Here is a 22263-nt window from a genome sequence, read left to right on the forward strand (position 1 = left end):
TTGATTGCTCTAGCTTTGTATTACAGTTTGAAATCAGAACATTTCATGCCTCCAGCTTTGTTCTTTCTCAAGATTGCTTTGGCTATTTAGGGTCTTTTATGATGTCACATGAATTTTTGTATTGTTTTTTATTTCTGTGAAAACTGCCATTGAAATTTTGTAGGGGTTGTATTCAATCCATAGATTGCTTTGGTTAGTATAGACATTTAAACAATATTAATTCTTCTAATCTTTAGGCACAGGATATTTTTCACTTTATTTGTGTCTTCTTCAGTGTCTTTCAGTGTACAGATCTTTCACCTCCTTAGTTAAATTTATTCCTAAGTATTTTATGTATTGTAGTTATTGCAAATGGAATTTTTAAAAATTTCTTTTTCAAGTAATTTGTTGTTAGCATATAGAAATACTACCAAAGTTTGTATGTTGATTTTGTATTCTGTAACTTTACTAAATTCACTTAATAGTGATAACAGTATTTTGGTGGTGTCTTCAGAGTATTCTATATATAAAAATGGCATCTGCAAACATAATTTTGCCTTTTTCTTTCCAATATGGATACATTTTATTTCTTTTTCTTACCTAATTGCTCTGGATAGAACTTTCAGTACTATGCTGAATAGAAGTGGTGAGAGTGGACCCCCATATCTTCAAGAAGTTTTCAGCTTTACACCACTAAGTATGATGAGAGTTGTGGGCTTTTCATACATGGCCTTTATTATTTGGAGGTATATTCCTTCTATACACAGTTTGCTGAGAGGTTTTTTATAATAAAAAGATGTTAAGTTGTAGTAATTGCATTTCCTACATTTGCTGAGATTATCTTATGGTTTTTGTTCTTCATTTTATTACTGTATATCATACGTATTGATTTGTGTATATTGAAACAGTCTTGCATTCCAGTGATAAATCCCACTTGATTGTGGTGTATGTGATTTTTTTTTTTTAATATGCTATTGAATTTGGCTTACTAGCATTTTGCTGAGCGGTTTTGCATCCATGTTTATCAGAGATTCTGGCCTGTAATTTTCTCTTTCTTTGTAGTTTCTTTGGCTTCAGTATCAAGGTAATACTGGCCTCATAAAATGAGTTTGGAAGTATTCCTTACTCTTCAATTAAAATATTAAAATTTAATTAACTTTTTCACACATAGCAAATGAGCATATTATGTTTCTCAGGAAGAGTATGTTTAATACTTGGGTTGTAATAAAATTTCTCTCCCTTATAATATAGGATTGTGTGTTTGCATTTTCCTTTTACTCTTAAGTTTTGATTGGGAAATTCCCTTGTTGTAATTTTCATTTTCAGAAACATAATTTCCTTCTGCCTCATTTTATACTTGATTTAAAGTTAAACCCTCAGTAATCTAATCAAATTTCTGTGACTTTTTATCTGTCAAATAATATTATGAAATGGAATTTATGTTGTTTTTTTTAAATTAAGAAAGGTAGATATATTAAAGGGAAGACACGTAGTGAAGGGCACATCAGATCAGACAGTAGTGAGTGTCTGCTGTCTGCTGTTTATACTGTCTTTATTCATATGCTCATCAGAGATGATGATGGCAATGATGCTTTTGTCACTAGTTCAGATAGCGTTTATGTTTACTGGGAAACAGTTTTTCTAGTGTAAAGAAATATTTTATTTAAAATCAATTATCTTAGTAGTAATATATATTTAAATAACATTAAAAAGGAATAGTAGAAAATATATAAATACCATAAGAGGTTAAGAATCTAACTAAAGTTAAAATTCTTAATGATTCAGTAAGGATGCTTAAAGCAGAGGAGGAAACAGTTAAAGCAAACATTTCTCATGCATAAATACACCATTTACTCTAGCTTCCAATGTCCATTCAATTAATTATGTAATTAATTAATTACATAGAATCCATATAGTGTTTCTTTAGTTTGTTATTGTTAACTGGTTATGGTAGTCTTCAGATTTGATAGCGTTTTAATCTGTTTCCTGCTACTATTTCCAGGGATTGGGTGATTTATAAAGAAAAGAAATTTATTTCTCACAGTCCTAGAGGTCGAGAAGTCTAAGAGCATGGTGCTGGCCTTCTAACTGTGTCATAATATAGTGAAAAGACATGCTCATTCAAGTGAGTACACAGGACTAAGGGACATGAAATCAGGCTGAACTCATTCTTTTTATCAGGAACTGACTGTTGTGATAACTAACCCACTCCTTCTATACTGATAGTGGCATTAATCCGAAGGCAGAGGCCTTGTGACCTAATCACCTCTTAAAGGTCCTACCTCCCAGTACCATTATATTGGCAATTATATTTCAACATGGGTTTTGTAGGGCACATTTAAACCATAGCAGATAATATTAATCTGTTAATATCATTCTATTAGGAAGTTCATAGAAAACATCCATTCCAGGCAATTTAACAAAATAAATTAGGAAATTAAACTAAGACAAGGTTATAAACTTATAAACTGCAATTACTTCAAATGAGATAATGATATTACATATCTTTTATTGCATAACTCCACGTGTTACATTAATTTTTAGGGATCAATAAAATTGTACTAATATACTCATACCCCTTCTTCTGCCTCATTCAACCACTTTCTGATTTTTGTCTGTTTCAAGTGACACATAAAATTCTAAAGCAATAAGCTATAACCATAGAGTGACTTTTGGCATCTGTACTAATTCTTCCAGGAAATATTGGATTGGGATGCTACATTATTTTAGTGGTCTTAGTGATTTGAAACAGAATCCTATTAAGATAATCTTCTTCTAGTTGGTCCACAAATCATGGCTAATTATATTCCCTTATTCACATTAATTATGTTCAAAAGCGTGAATTTGCAACAGTCATATTGGAGTGTAAGAATCATGTTACTTTTTTTGTAAATCAAATGTAATCCATTGAAATCTTTCCTTCATCTGTTGGTAGGAAATTGAATCTCATTCATTATCTGGTGTCTACTGCCTCATATGTACTGAGAAAATTCCCAATGAGGTAGTTACACATGCTAGAGCACAGGAGTTATGGCCTCTGTACATAGACCTATGCTACTGAAAGCACAATGTCAAAAATAGCACACTTTCTTGGATGGCTCCCTTAACAGTGCCCAAGTTTTCATAAAAGTTTTGCCTACATTGAAAACCACAAAATTTAAGGTCCGGCTCTCTAAATACACCTCATAGCATTTTTTCTCTGAGGAAATGGCATCTTCCCTGGACAATATGAGCAAGCAGGATACAGAGCCCTACTTCCTTTGGATTTACTAGCTCCTACCTAGCACTCTCTCTCTACTTCCCATTCTTTTAATCCTTTGTTTTCCTTCCCAACAGGGATCAGCATAATTTCCCATCAAGGTGCCTAGAGAAAATATGATGTTGGCATCTTTTCTGGGAATGGAGTAGGGGAAAGATATGCGGGACCCAGTTGGATTTTATCCATTCCTTACTGCCATTGTTTATCCAGCATTACAGCAATTCTCTGTTTGTTCTGTAATATCTTCAATTTTTATGTGTCCCATCTCCAAATAATTATTGGCATATAATTAATGCAATTTCTAAATATCATACTTGGTTGTAATTAAAGTGACATTATAAATAATATATTTGTTCTTTGTGTTAGGTTTTACATATTTGAACATTGCTTGCATTCAGCTGGGCTGGCATGTAGTTTAGTTGCCAGAAATTGAATGAGTTTTCCTATTTACTAATACAAGCATTGGCTAGAGAGACAATTAGGGTTCACATTTCTATACTGCCATTAACTATGTGATGTTAGACAAGTCATGTCACCTAAGAGGTGACACTTTAATATATAGCATAACCAATTAAAACTAGAGCACATATAATTATCTTGCTTACTTTATAACATTAGTCTATAAAATGGTGGTGACTGGTGCTTTTATAATACATTTGTCTCATGAAATCCTCCATGAAAGGTATTTATATTGTTAACTATTAATGCTGCAAAATAGGTGAGAATCTATTTATTTTGCAATTATAATTTTTATGATTGGAGTTAAATCTATTTTAGATATGTGAGTGAAGTCATTGATTCTAAATCTTTTCAAAGTACTCAGACTTAGAAAAGAAGAATGAGTCAACTCAGATAGTTCAACTATAGTTTTTTATATTTCTTAGGGTTTTTAAATCCAAACTGTGGTGAAAAGCTTAAAAATATGTAAATTAATTTCATTTGGGAAGTTTATATATGCAAGCCATATTTTGCTGATTTTAATTGCTCGTTCTCCACAAAATATGTGACTGAAAGAAGAAACATGGGAAGTAAAATGTTCATGATCACACTCCAAATCAATGACAGTTTCAAATATAGGATTTAACTTCTTCAATTCTGAGTTATTTAAAAATACATCCAGGCTGTATAACATTTATCTAAAGAATTCTTCTCAACAGTCCTGCCCATGGATGAAAATAAAGTATATTATCATACCATATATGTTTGCTTAGCAATCTGTTTTATTCATCTTATATTCAATATAAAAAATACATGGTATAAAGTGAAAAAGTAGAAAGTTACCCCAAATCTCCTATGTATGTATGTTTAATACAACTAAAATTTGGAAGAACATGCATTTATAAAATTTGCATTAAATTTTTTAATGAGTTTAAAATTCTATTATCTTCATATTGTGGAGAGATAAAATTATGACATAACACATATCTTTAAATGTATGCTTTAACAGAGTAAAATTTTGACATTTTGCATTTTAATTAAGTTTGCATTTTGATTGCATTAGTGCTAAATATTTTGTCTGCTTGACATGTAGATTTAAATCAAATTTAGATTCAAACTGCAAATTCCAACCTCTGAGATAACCAATTCAGGAACAAATATAGCAATGCCCAAGGAAAAGAAGCTAGGTAGGGGTGGTACGATAGGACCCCTGAAGGAACCAGGACCAGCTAGAAGAATTGGACAATTGCCACTAAGATGGCTGTGAGAAAAGATTGGGAAATGCAAAAAAGAAAAACTAGATGACATGATTTCTGTGCTTGAGGAAATTTTCTATATATGTGAATAACAGCTATTGATAAGGAAAATACTTAAGAATATTATGAAAATTACAGGATTCTGAAATACTTTTCGAATTTCTCATATATCCCTGTAGCTTAAAAATTGCATTTTCTTTTTTTTTTTTTTTTTTGAGTTGGAGTCTCACTCTGTCACCCAGACTGGAGTGCAGTGGCCGCTCCTGGCCACTGCAGCCTCGACCTGCTGGGCTCCAACAATCCTTTTGTCTCAGCCTTCCAAGTAGCTGGAACTACAGGCGAGTGCTACCACGCCTGGCTAATTTTTTTTTTTTTTTTAATTTTTTGTAGAGATGAAGGCTCGCCAAGTTGCCCAGGCGGGTCTTGAACCCACGGGCTCAGGCAATCCACTCACCTCAGCCTCCCAAAGCGCAGAATTGCAGCCTAAGCCACCGAGCCCAGCTGAAAAAATTACATTTTCATAAGTTGTAAACAAGCAGTTGTTTTGTTTCTCATTCTGTCACAGTTGTAGTATTCTCCCAGACATGGATACAAATAAAGCAGTAATCATCTAGCAAGTACACTCCCTCTGAGGGAATCAAGGATGGAGGATTAGCCAACTTGCTCAAGTACACTACAGCTAGTAAATAACCAAGCTGCATGCGAACACAACTTGACTAGGCTTAAAAGAAAGTTTCAACAGTTACCAGTACAAGGTAGTTCACGAGATACATTTCTGAAACATAAAATATTCATACTTTGAAAATGTATGTATGCTGCTTATTGAGAGATACATAGACTTTAATCTTGTAACCCTAAATATCTCAGAATTATATTTGAAAACACTCATTAAAGTTATTATGTAAAAAACAAAAATATTTTATTGTATTTTTAAATCAATTCAGATTCCATTTTCAACAAGATGAAATTCAGATTACTTTCCATCCAGTATATCTTAAGAGACATTATTCTAGTTAACAGAAATAGTTCTTATGCACTTATTCAAGTTGTGAGATCATTTTAAACTCATAACTCATTACTGTACATCAAAGAAGCAGGGTTCTATATAAATGTTCTAAGGGCACCCATAGAGTGGAAACTGGAGAATGAGGGGGAGGGCAAGTACATGGAACCTATTTTGATGAAAGTAGGTTCATTTCTATATATTTTGTACATTGGGAATTTATTTTAAGGTTTGTTTGAACTATGAGTACCAAGAGTAAAAATAATAGCAATAAAAATAATGACAAAATTGTAATATTATTATAAGATTAGCTCTTCAACAAGATACTTTCCAATCTCAAGATTGTATAAATGGATAAAAAAGAATGTGATATACATACACCATAGAATACTATTCAACCATAAAAAAGAATGAAATCTTTAAATTTGCAGCAATATGGATGGAACCGGAAATCATTATATTAAGTGAAATAAACCAGGCACAGAAAGTCAAATAGTGCGTGTTCTCACACATATTTGTGAGCTAAAATGTTGACCTCATAAAGAGGAGAATAATGGTTCCCAGAAGCTGGGAAGGGCTTGAAGATGGGGAAGGGGATGAAAAGAGTGTGGCTAATGGGTACAAAACCAGTTAGATAGAAGGAATAAGTTATAATGTTCGATAGCACAGTAGGATGACTATAGTTAATAATAATTTATTGTATATTTCCAAATAGCTAAAAGAGAAGACTTGGGATATTTCCAACACAAATAAATGATAAATATTGAGGTGATGGGTATCCTACTTATCCTGATTAGATCATCATACATTGTATGCATGCATCAAAATATACATATACCCCCATACATAAGCAATTTATTGTGTATCAGTAAAAAATTAAAAATAAAGTATAGTTCCTTAGTTTCCTCAGGAAAATATACCTGAATTTTGAATGTCTTACTGTCACTGTGTCTTCTTGTCCCATAAATAAGCAGGACACTAGCCAAATACTATTTTTCCTGCTTTACCAAAGATTTCCTCCCTCCCTTCTTTTTCCTTTTTTTCTTTCACCCTTCTTTTTCCCTTCTTTCTCCCATCCTTCTTTCTTCCTTTTATGTCATTGTATAAACAGGTCAAAATTATAAAATATGAAAATATATAAATCAAAAAAATAAAACTCAGCTATCTCATATGTTTATACTTCCTAGCTTTGATATGAATGAGTAGTTTGTATAACTGAAGTAGACAATTGTGTTGGAACCTTGAAGCCCAAGTGCAAGATGTGTTTGCTATTTAGTCAACCAGGGAGATGGCAAGTTCAGCTGATCTTTTGCTGCTCCTCCTGCTTTATAGGAGGCTCCTGAGAGTGATTATCCTAATTGAGGAAATTAATCAAAAGTCATGATAAATAATCTTAGTGTGGGAAAGATACTTTAAATATTAAAAATAATTTATGCTATATACCTTTTAAAATTAGGCTTGGTCTTTTTTTTTTTGAGCCTTGCTGCATCACATTCTCATTTCATAGCACACCAGCTTCATTGGTGCATGCAAGTTCTGCTCCTATGTGTGTGATTTATTCATTCATTTATTAATGAATTCACCTCTTATTAAATTTTCTATTCCTATCCTCCTCTCTTCTCTGTGAACAGCTATTATGATTTATGAAATGCTTGCTATTTATTCATAAAATATATAATGTTATTTTGTGTGCATGTTATTTAAATTGACATAAATGGTGTTTATGTTATAGATCAGATCCTGTTTTTCTCATGTTTAACCTGGCAAACATTTTAAGATGGATCTACCTTCTGGTGTTAGCACCTGGTATGGTCTGTTTCTTTCAACCTCTGCTAAGTATTTCCATTGTGAGCAGTTACTATACTCTCAAGGCCCATTTTTCCTAATACCTCCAACCTCCTCACAAACAGATAGCTAAGAAGATAATTTCTAGGTGATAGGGTATACGTGTGCATATTTTAACTATATTCCATCAGATTGCCCTCCAGAATAGTTGCACTCATCTGCTTTCTCATTAAAATAATTGCATCTTTATAAATTGTAAGCAAGCAGTTTTATTTTTTTCATTCATTCATAGTCATAGTATTGTCAGATCATAGAGTGGAAATAAACTGAAACAACCATCTAGCAAGTGTTATCTCCTTGATGAAGTCAAATACCCCGATCCCACATTCTAGTCAACACATGGCACTTTCTGGTTTTCAAACTTTCGCAATATGATAATGGCAATATGTCATTGCTTCAATTTGCACTTCCTAATCACTAATGAATCTGGGCTTTTTTTCACATACTAGTGATACTTGTGGATTTCCTCCTCTGTGAGTCACCTTCATGTTACTAATTGCCAATATATGTCTGATCTTTTCTAGTAGAGGATCATTTTTATTAATTTATATAGCAGCAGAAAATATTAGACCTAAGCAAAGATGATAAATTGTGTGGTGCCTGCCAAATATGAGGTTCTAGAAAAATGCTTGTGGAGTGAATAAAAGCCATAGCTTTTTATGTTATATTTGTTGATGTATAGTAAGCTGTAAGATTTTGATAACTGAATAATTTCAATCAGTCAGATGTTTTGATGTAGCAGTAATATTAAATATAGACAGAGAAACAACATAACATGAAAGTTTGTATTATAAAGATAAGCATAGCTTTTGCCAGGAGCAAAATTAAGTAATCCTAGAAGTTATGAAATGTATACTTGAGAATGTTTTATACTGATTGATGTTTTAAGGTTATAGAATTACCTGATTATTGTCTCTTTTTTTGGTGTGTAATAATCTGTTGGATTTTTGAGCCACAATCTTATCATCACTATTGCACATTCAGCACATTCACACTATGCCCCAGTTTTTCCATGAGAAACTATCAGGATAGATATGTTGTCCTATCCTAATCATCTGTGTACTCTCAAACTTGACCAATTGTTTAACATACAATTTGGATTATGTGTATCAGTAAAAAATAAAAAATAAATTACATTATAGGAAATTGCATTTCTAATAATTATTTGGAATAATCTATACATTTTAAAAATACAAATGTTTACTCATAATACTAAATGATAAATATTATAATTCATGTGTATACTATCTATCAGGAAATCTTTGTAAAACACAATCAGTGTAAAAAGCTATCTGAAGATAAAAAATGCTTACATTCAAACCTGTTAATTGATAAAATATAGCTTTGTTGATCTTTCACAGGACATAGTCTATGGCTGTAACACCCTGAACATTCCCAATCTTGTCTGAACTTTCACAGAGCATAATAATTTTCAACAGATTTTTGCATGGATTTTTAAGTAGTTTATCATATTTTGCAATTAACAAATATTTTTAAAAGATGGACTATTTGAAATCACATATTGAAAGAGAACTACAGGCTCTATGTTTGATGAACATAGATGCTAAAATTCTCAACAAGATCCTAGCAAACCGGATTCAGCAATACATCTCAAAAATCATCCACCATGACCAAGTAGGCTTCATTCCTGGCATGCAAGGCTGGTTCAACATTCATAAAACCATAAATGTAATTAAATACATCAACAGATGTCAAAACAAAAACCACATGATCATATCACTAGATGCAGAAAAAGCTTTTGATAAAATCCAGCACCCCTTCTTGATAAAAACCCTTGAACATCTAGGCATATGGGGAACATACCTCAAAATAGTAAAAGCCATCTACGAGAAACCCACAGCCAGCATACTCCTAAATGGACAAAAATTGGAACCAATTCCCCTGAAAACTGGAACTAGACAAGAATGCCCACTCTCTCCCCTCCTGTTCAACATAGTATTGGAAGTCCTGGCTAAAGCAATCAGAGAAGAGGAGTCAATCAGAGGTATTCAAATAGGAAAAGAGGAAGTCAAGTTATCTCTCTATGCAGATGATATGATGGTGTACCTTGAAAACCCAAGAGAATCTGTCAAAGCCCTCCTTACATTGATAAAAGCTTTTGGCAAAATCTCAGGATACAAAATAAATGTACAAAAGACAATCGCATTTCTCTACACCAATAATAAACAAACAGAAACCTAAATAAAAAACACAGTTCCATTTACAATAGCCACAAAAAAAAAATGAAATACCTTGGCATATTCCTAACCAGAGACGTGAAAGACCTTTACAATGAAAATTACAAAACACTGCTCAAAGAAAACAAAGCTGACACGAACAAGTGGAAAAATATCCCATGCTCATGGATTGGAAGAATCAACATTGTGAAGATGTCCATCTTACCTAAGCAATCTACAAATTCAATGCAATACCCATTAAATTACCAACAACATTCTTCTCAGACCTAGAAAAAACAACACAGGAATTCATATGGAAACACAAACATCCAAGAATAGCCAGAACAATCCTCAGCAAAAAAAACAAAGCAGGTGGTATCACAATACCAGACTTCAAACTTTACTATAAAGCTACAATCATCAAAACAGCTTGGTATTGGTACAGGAACAGGCATATAGATCAATGGAACAGAATTGAGATTCCAGAAGCAAAACCTCAATTTCTCAACCAACTCATCTTCGACAAAGCCCCCACCACCTACCAATGGGGAGAGGAGAACCTATTCAGTAAATGGTGCTGGGAAAATTGGCTGACCACATGCAGAAGATTGAAACAGGACCCCTATCTATCCCCATGCACAAAGGTTAACTCCAAATGGATCAGAGACCTAAATGTAAAACCTCAAACCATAAGAACCTTAGAAAAGGAAGGAAATACTCTCATGGAAATCGGAACTGGCATCCAATTCCTGTACAAAACCCGAAACCCACAGGACTTAAGAGAGAAGATAGACAAATGGGACCTTATTAAACTGACAAGCTTCTGCAAAGCCAAAGAAACCATCAAGAGAGCAGGGAGACAGCCTACAGACTGGGAAAAAGTATTTGCCAACTCTAGGTCTGACAAAGGCTTAACATCCTGGATCTACAAGGAACTGAAACGTACTGAAAAGAAGAAAACAAACAACCCCATTATAAAATGGGCGAAAGATATGAACAGACACTTCACAAAAGAAGACATTCGAGCAGCCAACAAACACATGAAGAAATGCTCAACCTCACTAATCATCAGCAAGATGCAAATCAAAACCACACTGAGATACCACCTAACTCCAGTCAGAATGGCAATTATCAACAACTCAAAAAATAACAGCTGCTGGAGAGGGTGTGGTGAAAAGGGAACACTTCTACACTGTTGGTGGGAGTGTAAACTAGTGCAACCTCTGTGGAAAGCAGTGTGGCGATTCCTGAAAGCTCTAAAAATTGACCTTCCATATGACCCTGCAATCCCCCTACTGGGAATATACCCTGAAGAACACAAATCACTCTATAAAAAAGATACCTGCACACGTATGTTTATTGCAGTGTTGTTCACAATAGCAAGAACCTGGAAACAACCATGCTGTCCATCAAAAGAGGACTGGATTAAAAAAATGTGGTACATATACACGATGGAATACTACACAGCCATAAAAAAGAACAAAATCATGAATTTCGCTGCAACCTGGATGGAACTAGAGTCTATAATACTGAGTGACCTCTCACAAAAACAAAGATCCAAATATCACATGTTCTCACTCATATAATGGACCTTGAACATCCAATGCAATACTATAAGAAAATGACTGATGGTACTGGGAAACTATGGGGGGGAGGGGGATGGGATTAACAGTAGCAAATATCTGTCGGGGGATGGGAAAACACCTCTTATCAACAGGATGCCTGAATGAAACGTCATTGTACACCTAACCCTTAACTGTACCCCACAAAACCATAATAAAAAATACTGATTAATGAAAAAAAAAAAAAAAGAAATCACATATTTAATTTTCACAACCACTAAAACAATCTTTTGAAATAAAAACTATTTATTATACTGGTATTTTATTCATTATTTTAATATGGTTTGTGTAGGATTTGTAGGCAGTTAGAGAGAAAATGGAAAGGGAAAGTATTATTATTATTATTATTATTATTTTGAGTCGAATTCTCACTCTGTTGCCCACACTGAAGTGCAGTGGCACGCTCCTAGCCACCACAGTCTCGACCTACTAGGCCCAGGTGTTCCTTCCGCCTCAGCCTTCTTAGTAGCTGAAAATACAGGCGCACGCTACCACACCCAGCTAATTTTTTTATTCTTGTAGAGATGAGGTCTCACCAAGTTCTCCAGACTGGTCTTGAACCTGTGGTCTCAGGCAATCCTCTCACCTCAACCTCCCAGAGTGCTGGGGATTATAGGCATGAACCACTGCGCCCGACCAGGAAAGTATTATTAAATGACTGTGTTTGAGAAGTCATCTTCCCTGTAATGTCTCACTGTGGGCATCAGGCTATGATCATAGAATTGGCAGAACCCGTTGAACTGCAGCACTAAATCAACTCCGGTGGGAAACTGATGGAGTAGAAGAGGTTCAGCTGGCCTGATGAGGGACAGAGCAGATCATGTTCTTGAGGGTGTCAAGTGTGTATGTCTAGGCAAGACCCTGGTTATCGGGATAATATTTTTAGCAGTTTAAATAACAATACTAAATAGTTTTTATGACCAGAAACATTTTTTATTTTACTGGATAATTATGTTTTGCAAATTTTCCCTTTTATTTTGAGATGTAAAGAACAAATGTAAATCCAACAGAAAAACCATGAAGATATGTGACATTTACTTTCACAGAATATGCTCCTGTAGACATGTGACATGCAGTTTCTGAATTAGAGCAGCATTAATTTGATTCACTTCAAAATCATCTGTTCATGAATGTACTCTTTCTCCTAACTAAGAAAAAAATGCTTTGTTTACCTCTTTCAGCGTGCTATATTTTTCTTTAGTGCTATTGTCACTGTCTTTTACATAATTTTTTCATTTTATGTACAACAGCCTGGGATTGTTGAAATAAACCTAAGGCCATTCTGAAGATAAAGTTTTCTTGGAGTAAGTTATAGAAGTCATTCTTGTTTGTGTTGTGAGCCTTTTTATGGACTTCTTTTGCCATTTCACTGTAACATAATAGCATTTCCTCAACTTAATTGCAACTGGTAATATGGTTTCTAATGTATATCATAATCATTAAAACTTTTAAAGACACAATTAAGCCATGTTTAGATTTTTCCATTGAAGCCAATGATGAACAATAGAGAATTTCACATAGGCATCTCTGAAGCTCATTAAAAACCTAATTGTTCAACAATAATTTCTTTTGATTTAAATGATAGCATAGTTATGGCATACAGACATTATTTTCTCAGTAATGCTGGGAGCATTTTAAACATTTGGGCACTTTGTTGGATGGTTTTATCTAACGTATATTCAGCTCACATACCCACATATTAGGACAACGTGAGTCATTCTAAATATGCACCCCTAAAATATTTCCACAGCTCATGTAAAATGGACCAAAGAAAATAGATTAAAATGTTGAAATATTAATTATGTTAATTAATATATTTTTGTATGAAATTATCTTTCTAGATAGAAAAAATGAAATGCCCTCACCAGGCCAGGCCAGGCCAGCTACATAATTTGTAAGACCCTGTGCAAAATGAAAATGTGGATAATTTGTTCTAATGTTATTAGGGATTTCAAAATGACAACAGCAGAGCATCAAACCAATCATAGGGTCTTTCTGAGCATAGGGCCTCGTACTACTGCACAGGTCACAGACCCATGCTGCTGTCCTCCTGTAACATTCCTGCTATCCTTTTCCAGAATGCCTGGCATGTAGTGAAGAAAGAGACTCACAGTAGGAATTTGTCTCATCTGGGCAAAATTGAAGCTACCACCATTCCTGAAAGGGAGCTTCACAAGGAAATCCTAATGACTTTTTCCTACCACCCCCATTTCATAATAGAATACAGAAGTTTATACTCTTCTAGTGGCTTTGCTCCCCACAAGGAAATTATATCAGTGGGTGTCATTGTTTGGTTTTTTTCCCTATACAAAATTTATCTAAGCAATATATGTTAAATAGTGTTTCTTATAGCAGTGTGAACAGAATGCATGTGTTTGATATTTAATAGATTTTCAAAAACAAAATTTTGCATGTTGTATTAAATATATTGTATTGTTCAGGTAAGTAGATGAGTTCAAATTACAAAATGGTTTGGAGATTAATGTTGCAGAGATGTTTGAACTGATGTTCTCTGAAATGGTGTGCTGAGTTGGCTTCTAAATGCAGACATATCTACTATGCCCTATGTGCCCAGACTAGAGATGGCACACGTATTTGATTTTTATACTTAAATTTGTCTTTTTAGGAATGCAAGTGTTGGAATGGAATGGAATTCCCTTAACTTCTAAAACATATGAAGAAGTACAGAGTATCATTAGTCAGCAAAGTGGGGAAGCAGAAATATGTGTAAGACTGTGAGTTTTTCCCCATCTTTCTGTTTCCATTTTTTGGCAATTCATGACTCTTTTAATTTAAAATTGTTAAGGTGGAACCTTTGCCACTTAGCAAGTTGGACTGTAAGTAGAAAATAGAGTGAATACAAGTTTTATTGATTTCTTGTGTTCAGAATCAAAGTCTAAAGCATAGAAAGAATTCAGCTAATTTAGTTTCTGACTGTCAACAACTCTCCCTTTCATGCTTTTATTGAAACATGCTTCATTTTAATGAAATGAAATGGATGTGTATAGTATTGATAAATGAACTTACATTTAATCCATAAAGATTTCACCTTAAATCATCATTTTTATCAGCTCTGACTTTTAACAGCATTGCAAATATATATTGGGTTAGGAGGGGAAGCATGCTTTAGAGTTGCTTTATATCATTAACCACTTCTCATTTACTTACTGAAAAAAAAAATTCAGGGTAGTTGGAAAAGAGTGTCTTTTGTTTCAGGCTTCCTCAATATCTTTCTTAATGTTTTGTTTTGATTTTTAGGGACCTCAATATGCTGTCAGATTCTGAAAATTCCCAGCACCTAGAACTTCATGAACCACCAAAAGCTGGTAGGTGAAAACAATCTGCTTTCAACCAGTGAATAAAACAGGATTTTTATACTATTCAAACAATTCTCTATGTAAAACATCAAAAATATTATCCTGAAGATGTCATAGGAACTTTAGTATCCCTCTGTAATTCGGCATTATGTCACTCTTCTCTGAGCCTTCTAGACTTCCTTATAAATGCACACATAGAGGGGCAATTCTATTACTTTTAAAAGTTTAGCTTATTTTATAAATTGTATTTTGCCTTTATCACCTAGAACTCAGATAGTTCCATGGTATTAGGTACCTATGAAATGGAGAAATATGTAAAGGTGTTTCATTTTGTTGTAGTGGATAAAGCGAAATCCCCAGGGGTCGATCCTAAGCAGTTGGCAGCAGAACTCCAGAAGGTTTCGCTGCAGCAGTCACCACTGGTTCTGTCGTCAGTCGTTGACAAAGGATCTCATGTTCATTCGGGTCCCACCTCAGCAGGATCCAGTTCCGTTCCCAGCCCTGGGCAACCAGGGTCACCTTCAGTGAGCAAAAAGAAACACAGCAGCAGCAGCAAGGTGAGAAGTGTTTGGTGTGACAGCTGACATACATACTTCCTAGTTGTCTTTAGTCCAGAGGTAGAAAAAATATCATGTTCAAAAGTGTTTTTCTGGTGACTTCTCATTTGCTAATGATCTATCAAAACAAAACAAAAAAATTTTTCCTCCTCTGAGTATGTACCTGATCAAGATGAATCAAGATGATATATTTCTGCCTCTCTCAAACTATTATGTAGTTTGAGTAGTTATTATGATGAGGAACTGGAAAAATGTGTCTGATGCTTTTTTTTTGTCTCATTCTTTTTATTTTTTGGGGGGGAGGCATGAATCCGGGCTTCTTTGTATGTAAAACATTAGCTTTGCATCTTTTTGTAAATAAAAGATACATATTACATTAGGTTTAATAATTAAGTAAAAAGGACACAGTGATAAAGAGAATTTAGGACAATAAGAAACAAGGAGCCAGGCTCGGTGGCTCAGCCTGTAATCCCACGCCTTTGGGAGGCTGAGGTGAGTGGATTGCCTGAGCCCGCGGGTTCGAGACTCGCCTGGGCAGCGAGACCTCATCTCTATAGTAAATCAAAAAGCAGCCAGGCGTGGTAGCGCATGCCTGTAATTCCAGCTACTTGGAAGGCTGAGGCAGAAGGATCGCCGGAGCCCAGCAGGTCGAGGCTGCGGTGGCCGGGCTGCGAGCGGCCACTGCACTCCAGTCTGGGCGACAGTGAGACTCCAACTCAAAAAAAAAGAAAGAAAAAGAAACAAGGAAAGCCAGCAATATATTGTCACTGTTTTGATTTTTATCCCCAATTCCATATTAATAACTTTTTTCTTGTTGCCACTCTTCATTTGAAACAAATGCTTTTAACGTTATTATTTCAAAAGGTTTAGTAATTAAAAAGGAACATAGCATTAATTTTTAACTTTATTAAAATAGAGGAAGTGTAAAAGATTTATAATTTTTCCTCATAGATTTGATTCTTAAGAAAAACTATCCCTATGGTTGCTAAATACATGGGGCAAAGTATTCTTTTGTTTAAATGTGAAGAAAGGCTTGCCTTAATATGGTGAAATGTAAAGGAGGGACAAGCAATGCTTAGGTCAAATGACCAGATATCAAAAAATATAGTTTATTTATTTATTTTTTGTTGTTGTTGTTTAAGGCAGGGTCTCATTCTCTCTCCCTGGTTGGGGTGTAGTGACAAGAACACAGCTCACCTCAGCCCTGACCTCCTGGGCTTAGGCAATTCTCCCTCCTCAGCCCACCAAGTAGCTGAGATTACAGTCTTGTGCCACAGGCCCAGAATATTTTTTACTTTTTGTAGAGATGAGGTCTCACTGTGTTGCCCAGGCTGGTCTCAAACTTCTGGGCTCAAGCAATCCTCCCTCCTCAGCCTCCCAAAGTACTGGGATTACAAACGTGGGCAACTGCACCCGGCCTAAAGTTTGTTTGTTTTTAACTATAAAAATACATCAGATGTCACAAAAAATCATTTTATTCAGAAACAAACAACAAAGATAGGATTGGCCTTAATCATTGCATTGTAAAATAACTTCTAACTACATACAACACAGCTTCACTCACAGTAAATTCAAAGACGGACTAAATTTAAAAATAAATTTTAATACAACCACCATTTAACATAAGCAGTTATGTGTAAATTTTAAAGAATTACATTATGGAGGCTCTATTTTACTAATCATTTAAAAATATGTATAGATTAGCCAACTAAAATACCTCATAATTAATGCTAGATTCTGTTTTTTAGATGGTCCCATGTTATAAAAATATAATTTGAACATATTTGAAGATAATTTCTTCTTAAATTTAGCAATTAACTATCTCATGCAATTTTTGCTTAGATTTTAATGTTTTTATTATATTTTAATTAAAAAATAAAAATTGTACAAATTTATCACATAAACATATTTTGAAATATGTATACACTGTGGAATGGCTAAATTGAGCTAATTGCCATGTATTATCTCACATATCATTTTTTGTAATGAGAACACAAAATCTTTCTTAGCAATTTTCAGGAATGTAATACATAATACTTTAGTCACCATGTTGTACAATAGATCTGTTAGGTAAGGAGGTGGTGCCATGGGAAAGATGCATAGCATTGCACAGAAATTAGATTGGAAAATATGGTTTTATTTAGAAAATGAATTGGAGAGAGACAGTAAAGGGGAATCCAACTCCCCCAGATTGGGGAAGGGGCCAAAGTAAAGAGAAGCATGATGGGCCATAGTCAATGAACACATGTCCCTGGTCCAGAGCTTAACAAAAGCAATGACTGGCACTACTTGAGGCTGAATGCTTTTTAAGCCTTTCCTTTGATGGGGGGAAGGTCATTAAGGTGACCTGTAGTGATCTGTCTTACATCATCATGAAGCGGCAGGTAAACTCTGATACTGACTTCACAGTAAGGGATGGCAGGCAGATGGGTGAGTCAGTCACATAACTGTTGCCATGGTGATGGGGTCTGTCTTTCACAAGGCCTGATCACAATAGTCAGTTAGTTTATATTTTTATGGCTGTAAGACAAATACTTGGAATAGAAAAGCTAATTAAAACAAAACAAGCTGGGGAGGGGTTATAAAACAATTATCAATAGATACCTCTGGGAAACCAGTTCTGCCCATGGCTAATGATTAGAGGAAAAGCTAGGTAATTTGTTAAGAAAACACAACAGAGCAAGCAGTGTTAAAATGGTTGTACTTTAGTTAAGATTATTTCTTTTTTTTTTCAAATTATAGAAATGTGGGATACAATTAAGAGTTAGGTATACAAACACTGATAATGCAGGTACCCTTGTTGATGAGGTATGCCCCTCCCTCCCTTAGCAGTTTCTCTCAACTGCTAATCCCACCCCCCTCCCCTGAGAGTTTCCCATTATTGCCAAATGCTTTCTTATAGTATTATAATTGTTCAAGTTTCGCTTATAAGTGAGAACATACAGTACTCTGTTCTTTGTTTCTGTGATAGATCACTGAGTATGATCAACTCCAAATTCATGCAAGTTGCTGCAAAGTCCACATATTTGTCCTTCTTTATGACTGCATAATATTCCATTGTACATATGTACCACATTTTCTTTATCCAGTCCAACTGCGATGGGCAACGTGGTTGGTTCCATGTTTTTGCTATTGTGAATAGAGCTGCAATAAACATACGTGTGCAGGTATCTTTTTTGTAGAATGATTTGAGTTCCTCCGGGTATATTCCCAATAGGGGAATTGCTGGGTCATATGGAAGGTTAGTTTCTAGTTCTTTCAGAAATTGTCACAGTGTCTTCCAAAGAGGTTGCACTAGTTTGCATTCCCATCAGCAGTGTAGAAGCTCTCCTTTTTCTCCACATCCTCACCAGCATCTGTAGTTTGTATTATTAATGATGGCCATTCTTACTGGGGTTAGGTGGTATCTCAATGTGGTTTTGATTTGCATTTCTCTGATGATGAGTTAGGCTGAGCACTTTTTCATGTTTCTGTTAGCTGCCTGTATATCTTCTTCTCAGAAATGTTTATTCATGTCTTTTGCCCACTTTGTAAAGGGCCTATTTGTTTTTTTCCTTTTGGCGCATTTGAGTTCCTTGTAGATGTTAGGCCTAGATGTTAGGCCTTTATTAGATATACAGTTGGCAAAGATTTTTTCCCATTCTGTGGGCTGTGTCCCTGCTCTCTTGATGATTTCTTTTGCTTTGCAGAAGCTCTTTAGTTGATGAGGTTCAACTTGTCTATCTTACTTCTTAAGGTATTGGACTTTAGGGTTCTGAATAGGAATTGGTTGCCAGTTCCAATTTCCATAAGGGTGTCTCTTGCATTTTCTAAGATTCTTATAGTTTGAGGTTTTACGTTTAGGTCTTTGATCCATTTAGAGTTAATTTTTGTGTGTGGTGATAGTTTGGGGTCCTGTTTCAATCATCTGCATGTGGTCAGCCAGTTTTCCCAGCACCATTTACTGAATAGATTCTCCTTGCCCCAGTGGTTGTTGTTGGAGGCTTTGTCAAAGATGAGCTGGTTGAGAAATTGAGTCTTTGCTTCCAGAATCGCTCTCCTTTTCCATTGTTCTATGTGCCTTGCATCCCAGGAATGAAGCCTACTTGGTCATGATGGATGATTTTTGAGATGTGTTGTTGAATCCGGTTTGCTAGGTTCTTGTTGAGAATTTTAGCATCTATGTTCATCAAAGATATTGGCCTGTAGCTCTCTTTCTTTGTTGGGTCTTTACCTGGCTTGGATATCAATGTGATGTTAGCTTCATAAAATGATTTGGGGAGAGTTCCATCTTTCTCAATCACCTGGAATACCTTCAGTAGGATTGATATCAGCTCCTCCTTAAATGTCTTATAGAATTCTGCTGGAAAGCCATCTGGTCCAGGGCTTTTTTTGGAAGGTAGTTTTCTTATTACGTAGTCAATATCCTTGTTTGTTATTGGTCTATTTAGGGTCTCAATTTCTTCTTGTTTCAACCTAGGCAGGTTGTGTGATGACAAAAAGTCTTCCATTTCCTTAAGGTTTTCAAGGTTGTTTCCATACAGGGGTACATAGTAGTCTCTAATGATCTTTTGTATTTCTTCAGGGTCAGATGTGACTTCATCTTTTGTTTCTGATTGTGCTTATTTGGGTTTTTTCCTCTTTTTTCTTGGTCAGTCTAGATAGAGGACCATCAATCTTGTTTATCCTTTCGAAGAACCAACTTTTTGTTTCATTGATTTTTTGTATTATCTTTTTGTCTTCTATGTCCTTCATTTGGGCTTTTGTTTTAGTGATCTGGATTCTTCTGCTGAAATTAGGGTTTTAGTGGTCTTGCTTTTCCAGCTTCCTTAGGTGGCTTGTTAGGCTGTTAATTTGTGATCCTTCCATTTTCTTCATGTGCGTTTGTAGGGAAATAAATTCCTCTCTTACTACAGCTTTCATGGAGTCCCAGAAATTTTGGTAAGTTGTTTCTTCATTTTCATTTGTTTCCAGGTATCTTTTGATCTCTGTTTTGATTTCATCATTGACCCAGGCATTGTTTAGCATCATGCTGTTTAGTATCTATTTCTTTGTGGGTTTGGGGGGGATCTTGTTGGTGTTATTGTTTATTTTTAATCCACTGTTGTCCAAAAAGGTAAAATTTCAGTCCTTTTAAATTTGCTTATGCTTGATTTATGGCCAAGTATGTGGTTGATCTTAGAGTAGGTTCCATGAGGTGATGAGTAGAATGTGTATTCTGTGGTCTTTGGATGGAGTGTTCTGTAAGTATAGATTAACTCCATTTGGTCAAGAGTCACATTGGGGTTCCAGATCTCATTGCTAATATTTTGTTCTGATGATCTGTCTAGAGTTGTGAGTGGGGTATTGAAGTCCCCAGATATGATGGTGTTAGCGTCAATATCTTTCTTTAGTTTTCCTAGAAGTTGCTTTATGAAAGTTGGCACTCCTATGTTGGGTACATATATGTTTAGGATAGATATTTCTTGTTGATGGAGTGAACCTTTTATCATTATGTAGTAGCCCTCTGTATCTTTTTTAATTTTTGATAGCTTAAATGGTATTTTGTCTGAAATTAGGATCACAACTCCTCATTTCTTTTGTATTCCATTCACCTGAAAATTTGTTTCCCATCCTCTTACTTTGAGTCTGTGCATGTCCTTTCTAGTGAGATGGGTCTCTTGAAGGCAGTATATTGTTGCCTGGTGGGATTTTATCCATTTCACCATTTTATGTCTTTTCAATGGTGCATTTAGTCCATTCACATTCAGGCTAATTATTGAAATGTGTGAGTTCATCCCTATCATCGATTTCTTATAGAGTTGTTGTTCTTCCACTTGGTTTTTTGTCTTTCTTTTGGTTTGGGGGTTGGTTCATGTGTATTTTATTCTTTTTCCTGTACTCTTGTGAAGAACATTGTTCTTTTTTTCTTTTCTTCTGTGTTTAGTACTTTCTTAAGTGTTTCATGTAGAGGTGGTTTGGTGGCAGCGTAAGTTCTTAGGGATTGGATATCTGGGAAAGATGTTAATTCTCCCTCATTGATGAAGCTTAACTTGGCTGGGTAGGTTATTCTTGGTTGAAATTGTTTATCTTTTAGGAGTTTGAAGAAAGGGCTCCAAGCTCTCCTAGCCTGCAGGGCTTCTGTAAATAAATCTGCTGCTGTTCTAATTGGTTTTCCATGGCCAGTGATCTGGCCTTCTTCTCTTGCTACCTTTAGGATTTTTTCTTTTATACCTACTTTGTTTAGGTGAATTATTATGTGTCTAGGAGTTGGTCTTCTCATTTATTGTCTTGCAGGGGTTCTCTGAATCTCTTGTGTTTGAATTTTTGCATCACTGATAGATGAGGGAAGTTTTCTTGAATAATCTCATGGAAAGTTTGTTCCAGTGTGGGCTCTGTCTCTCTTTCTGCCTCAGGAAGGCCAATTACTCTTAGGTTTGGTGTCTTGAAGTAATCGCTCATCTCTTGACAGTTTTGTTCTGTCTTTTTGAACTTGTTTTCTGTGTTTTTAACAGTTTGGGTTAGTTCCATATTTTGGTCCTCAAGCTCTGAGATTCTTTCTTCTGCTTTGTTAATTCTGCTTTCTATGTTTATCAGTTTGTTATTTATTTCATTCACAGTATTCTTTGTTACTGTTATCTCAGTTATCAGCTCCTTCCTAGTTTCTTCTTGTCTCTCCTCAATTCTTTTTAATCTCTCCATTAATGTCTTAATATCTAGGTTTGTAGTTTGAGACCAGTCATTCTGGGGGCTCTTCATTGTTTGCATTCCGGAGTCAGTTTTCTCAGTGTCTGCCCTCGCAGGGGTCTGGGAGAGACCCATATTCTTTTTCTGGTTTTTCTTCATTTGTGT

General features: G+C 35.1%; 1 protein-coding gene across 1 annotated transcript in view; it reads left to right on the plus strand.

Annotated features, from left to right (window-relative positions):
- The window catches only part of LOC103262797 (protein piccolo-like), a gene marked incomplete at its 3' end in the record, with an annotated part of 124931 nt that overhangs the window by 45444 nt on the left and 57224 nt on the right, over positions 1–22263 (plus strand). The window contains exons 3-5 of the mRNA XM_021713590.1: positions 14206–14314; positions 14838–14905; positions 15236–15453. Of these exons, the coding sequence (XP_021569265.1) occupies positions 14206–14314; positions 14838–14905; positions 15236–15453 (395 nt within the window). The remainder of the gene's footprint in view (positions 1–14205; positions 14315–14837; positions 14906–15235; positions 15454–22263) is intronic.

Source organism: Carlito syrichta, unplaced genomic scaffold (genome assembly GCF_000164805.1).
Source record: "Carlito syrichta isolate Samal-C Ts95f unplaced genomic scaffold, Tarsius_syrichta-2.0.1 Scaffold304622, whole genome shotgun sequence".
In the NCBI taxonomy this organism is placed as follows: domain Eukaryota; kingdom Metazoa; phylum Chordata; class Mammalia; order Primates; family Tarsiidae; genus Carlito; species Carlito syrichta.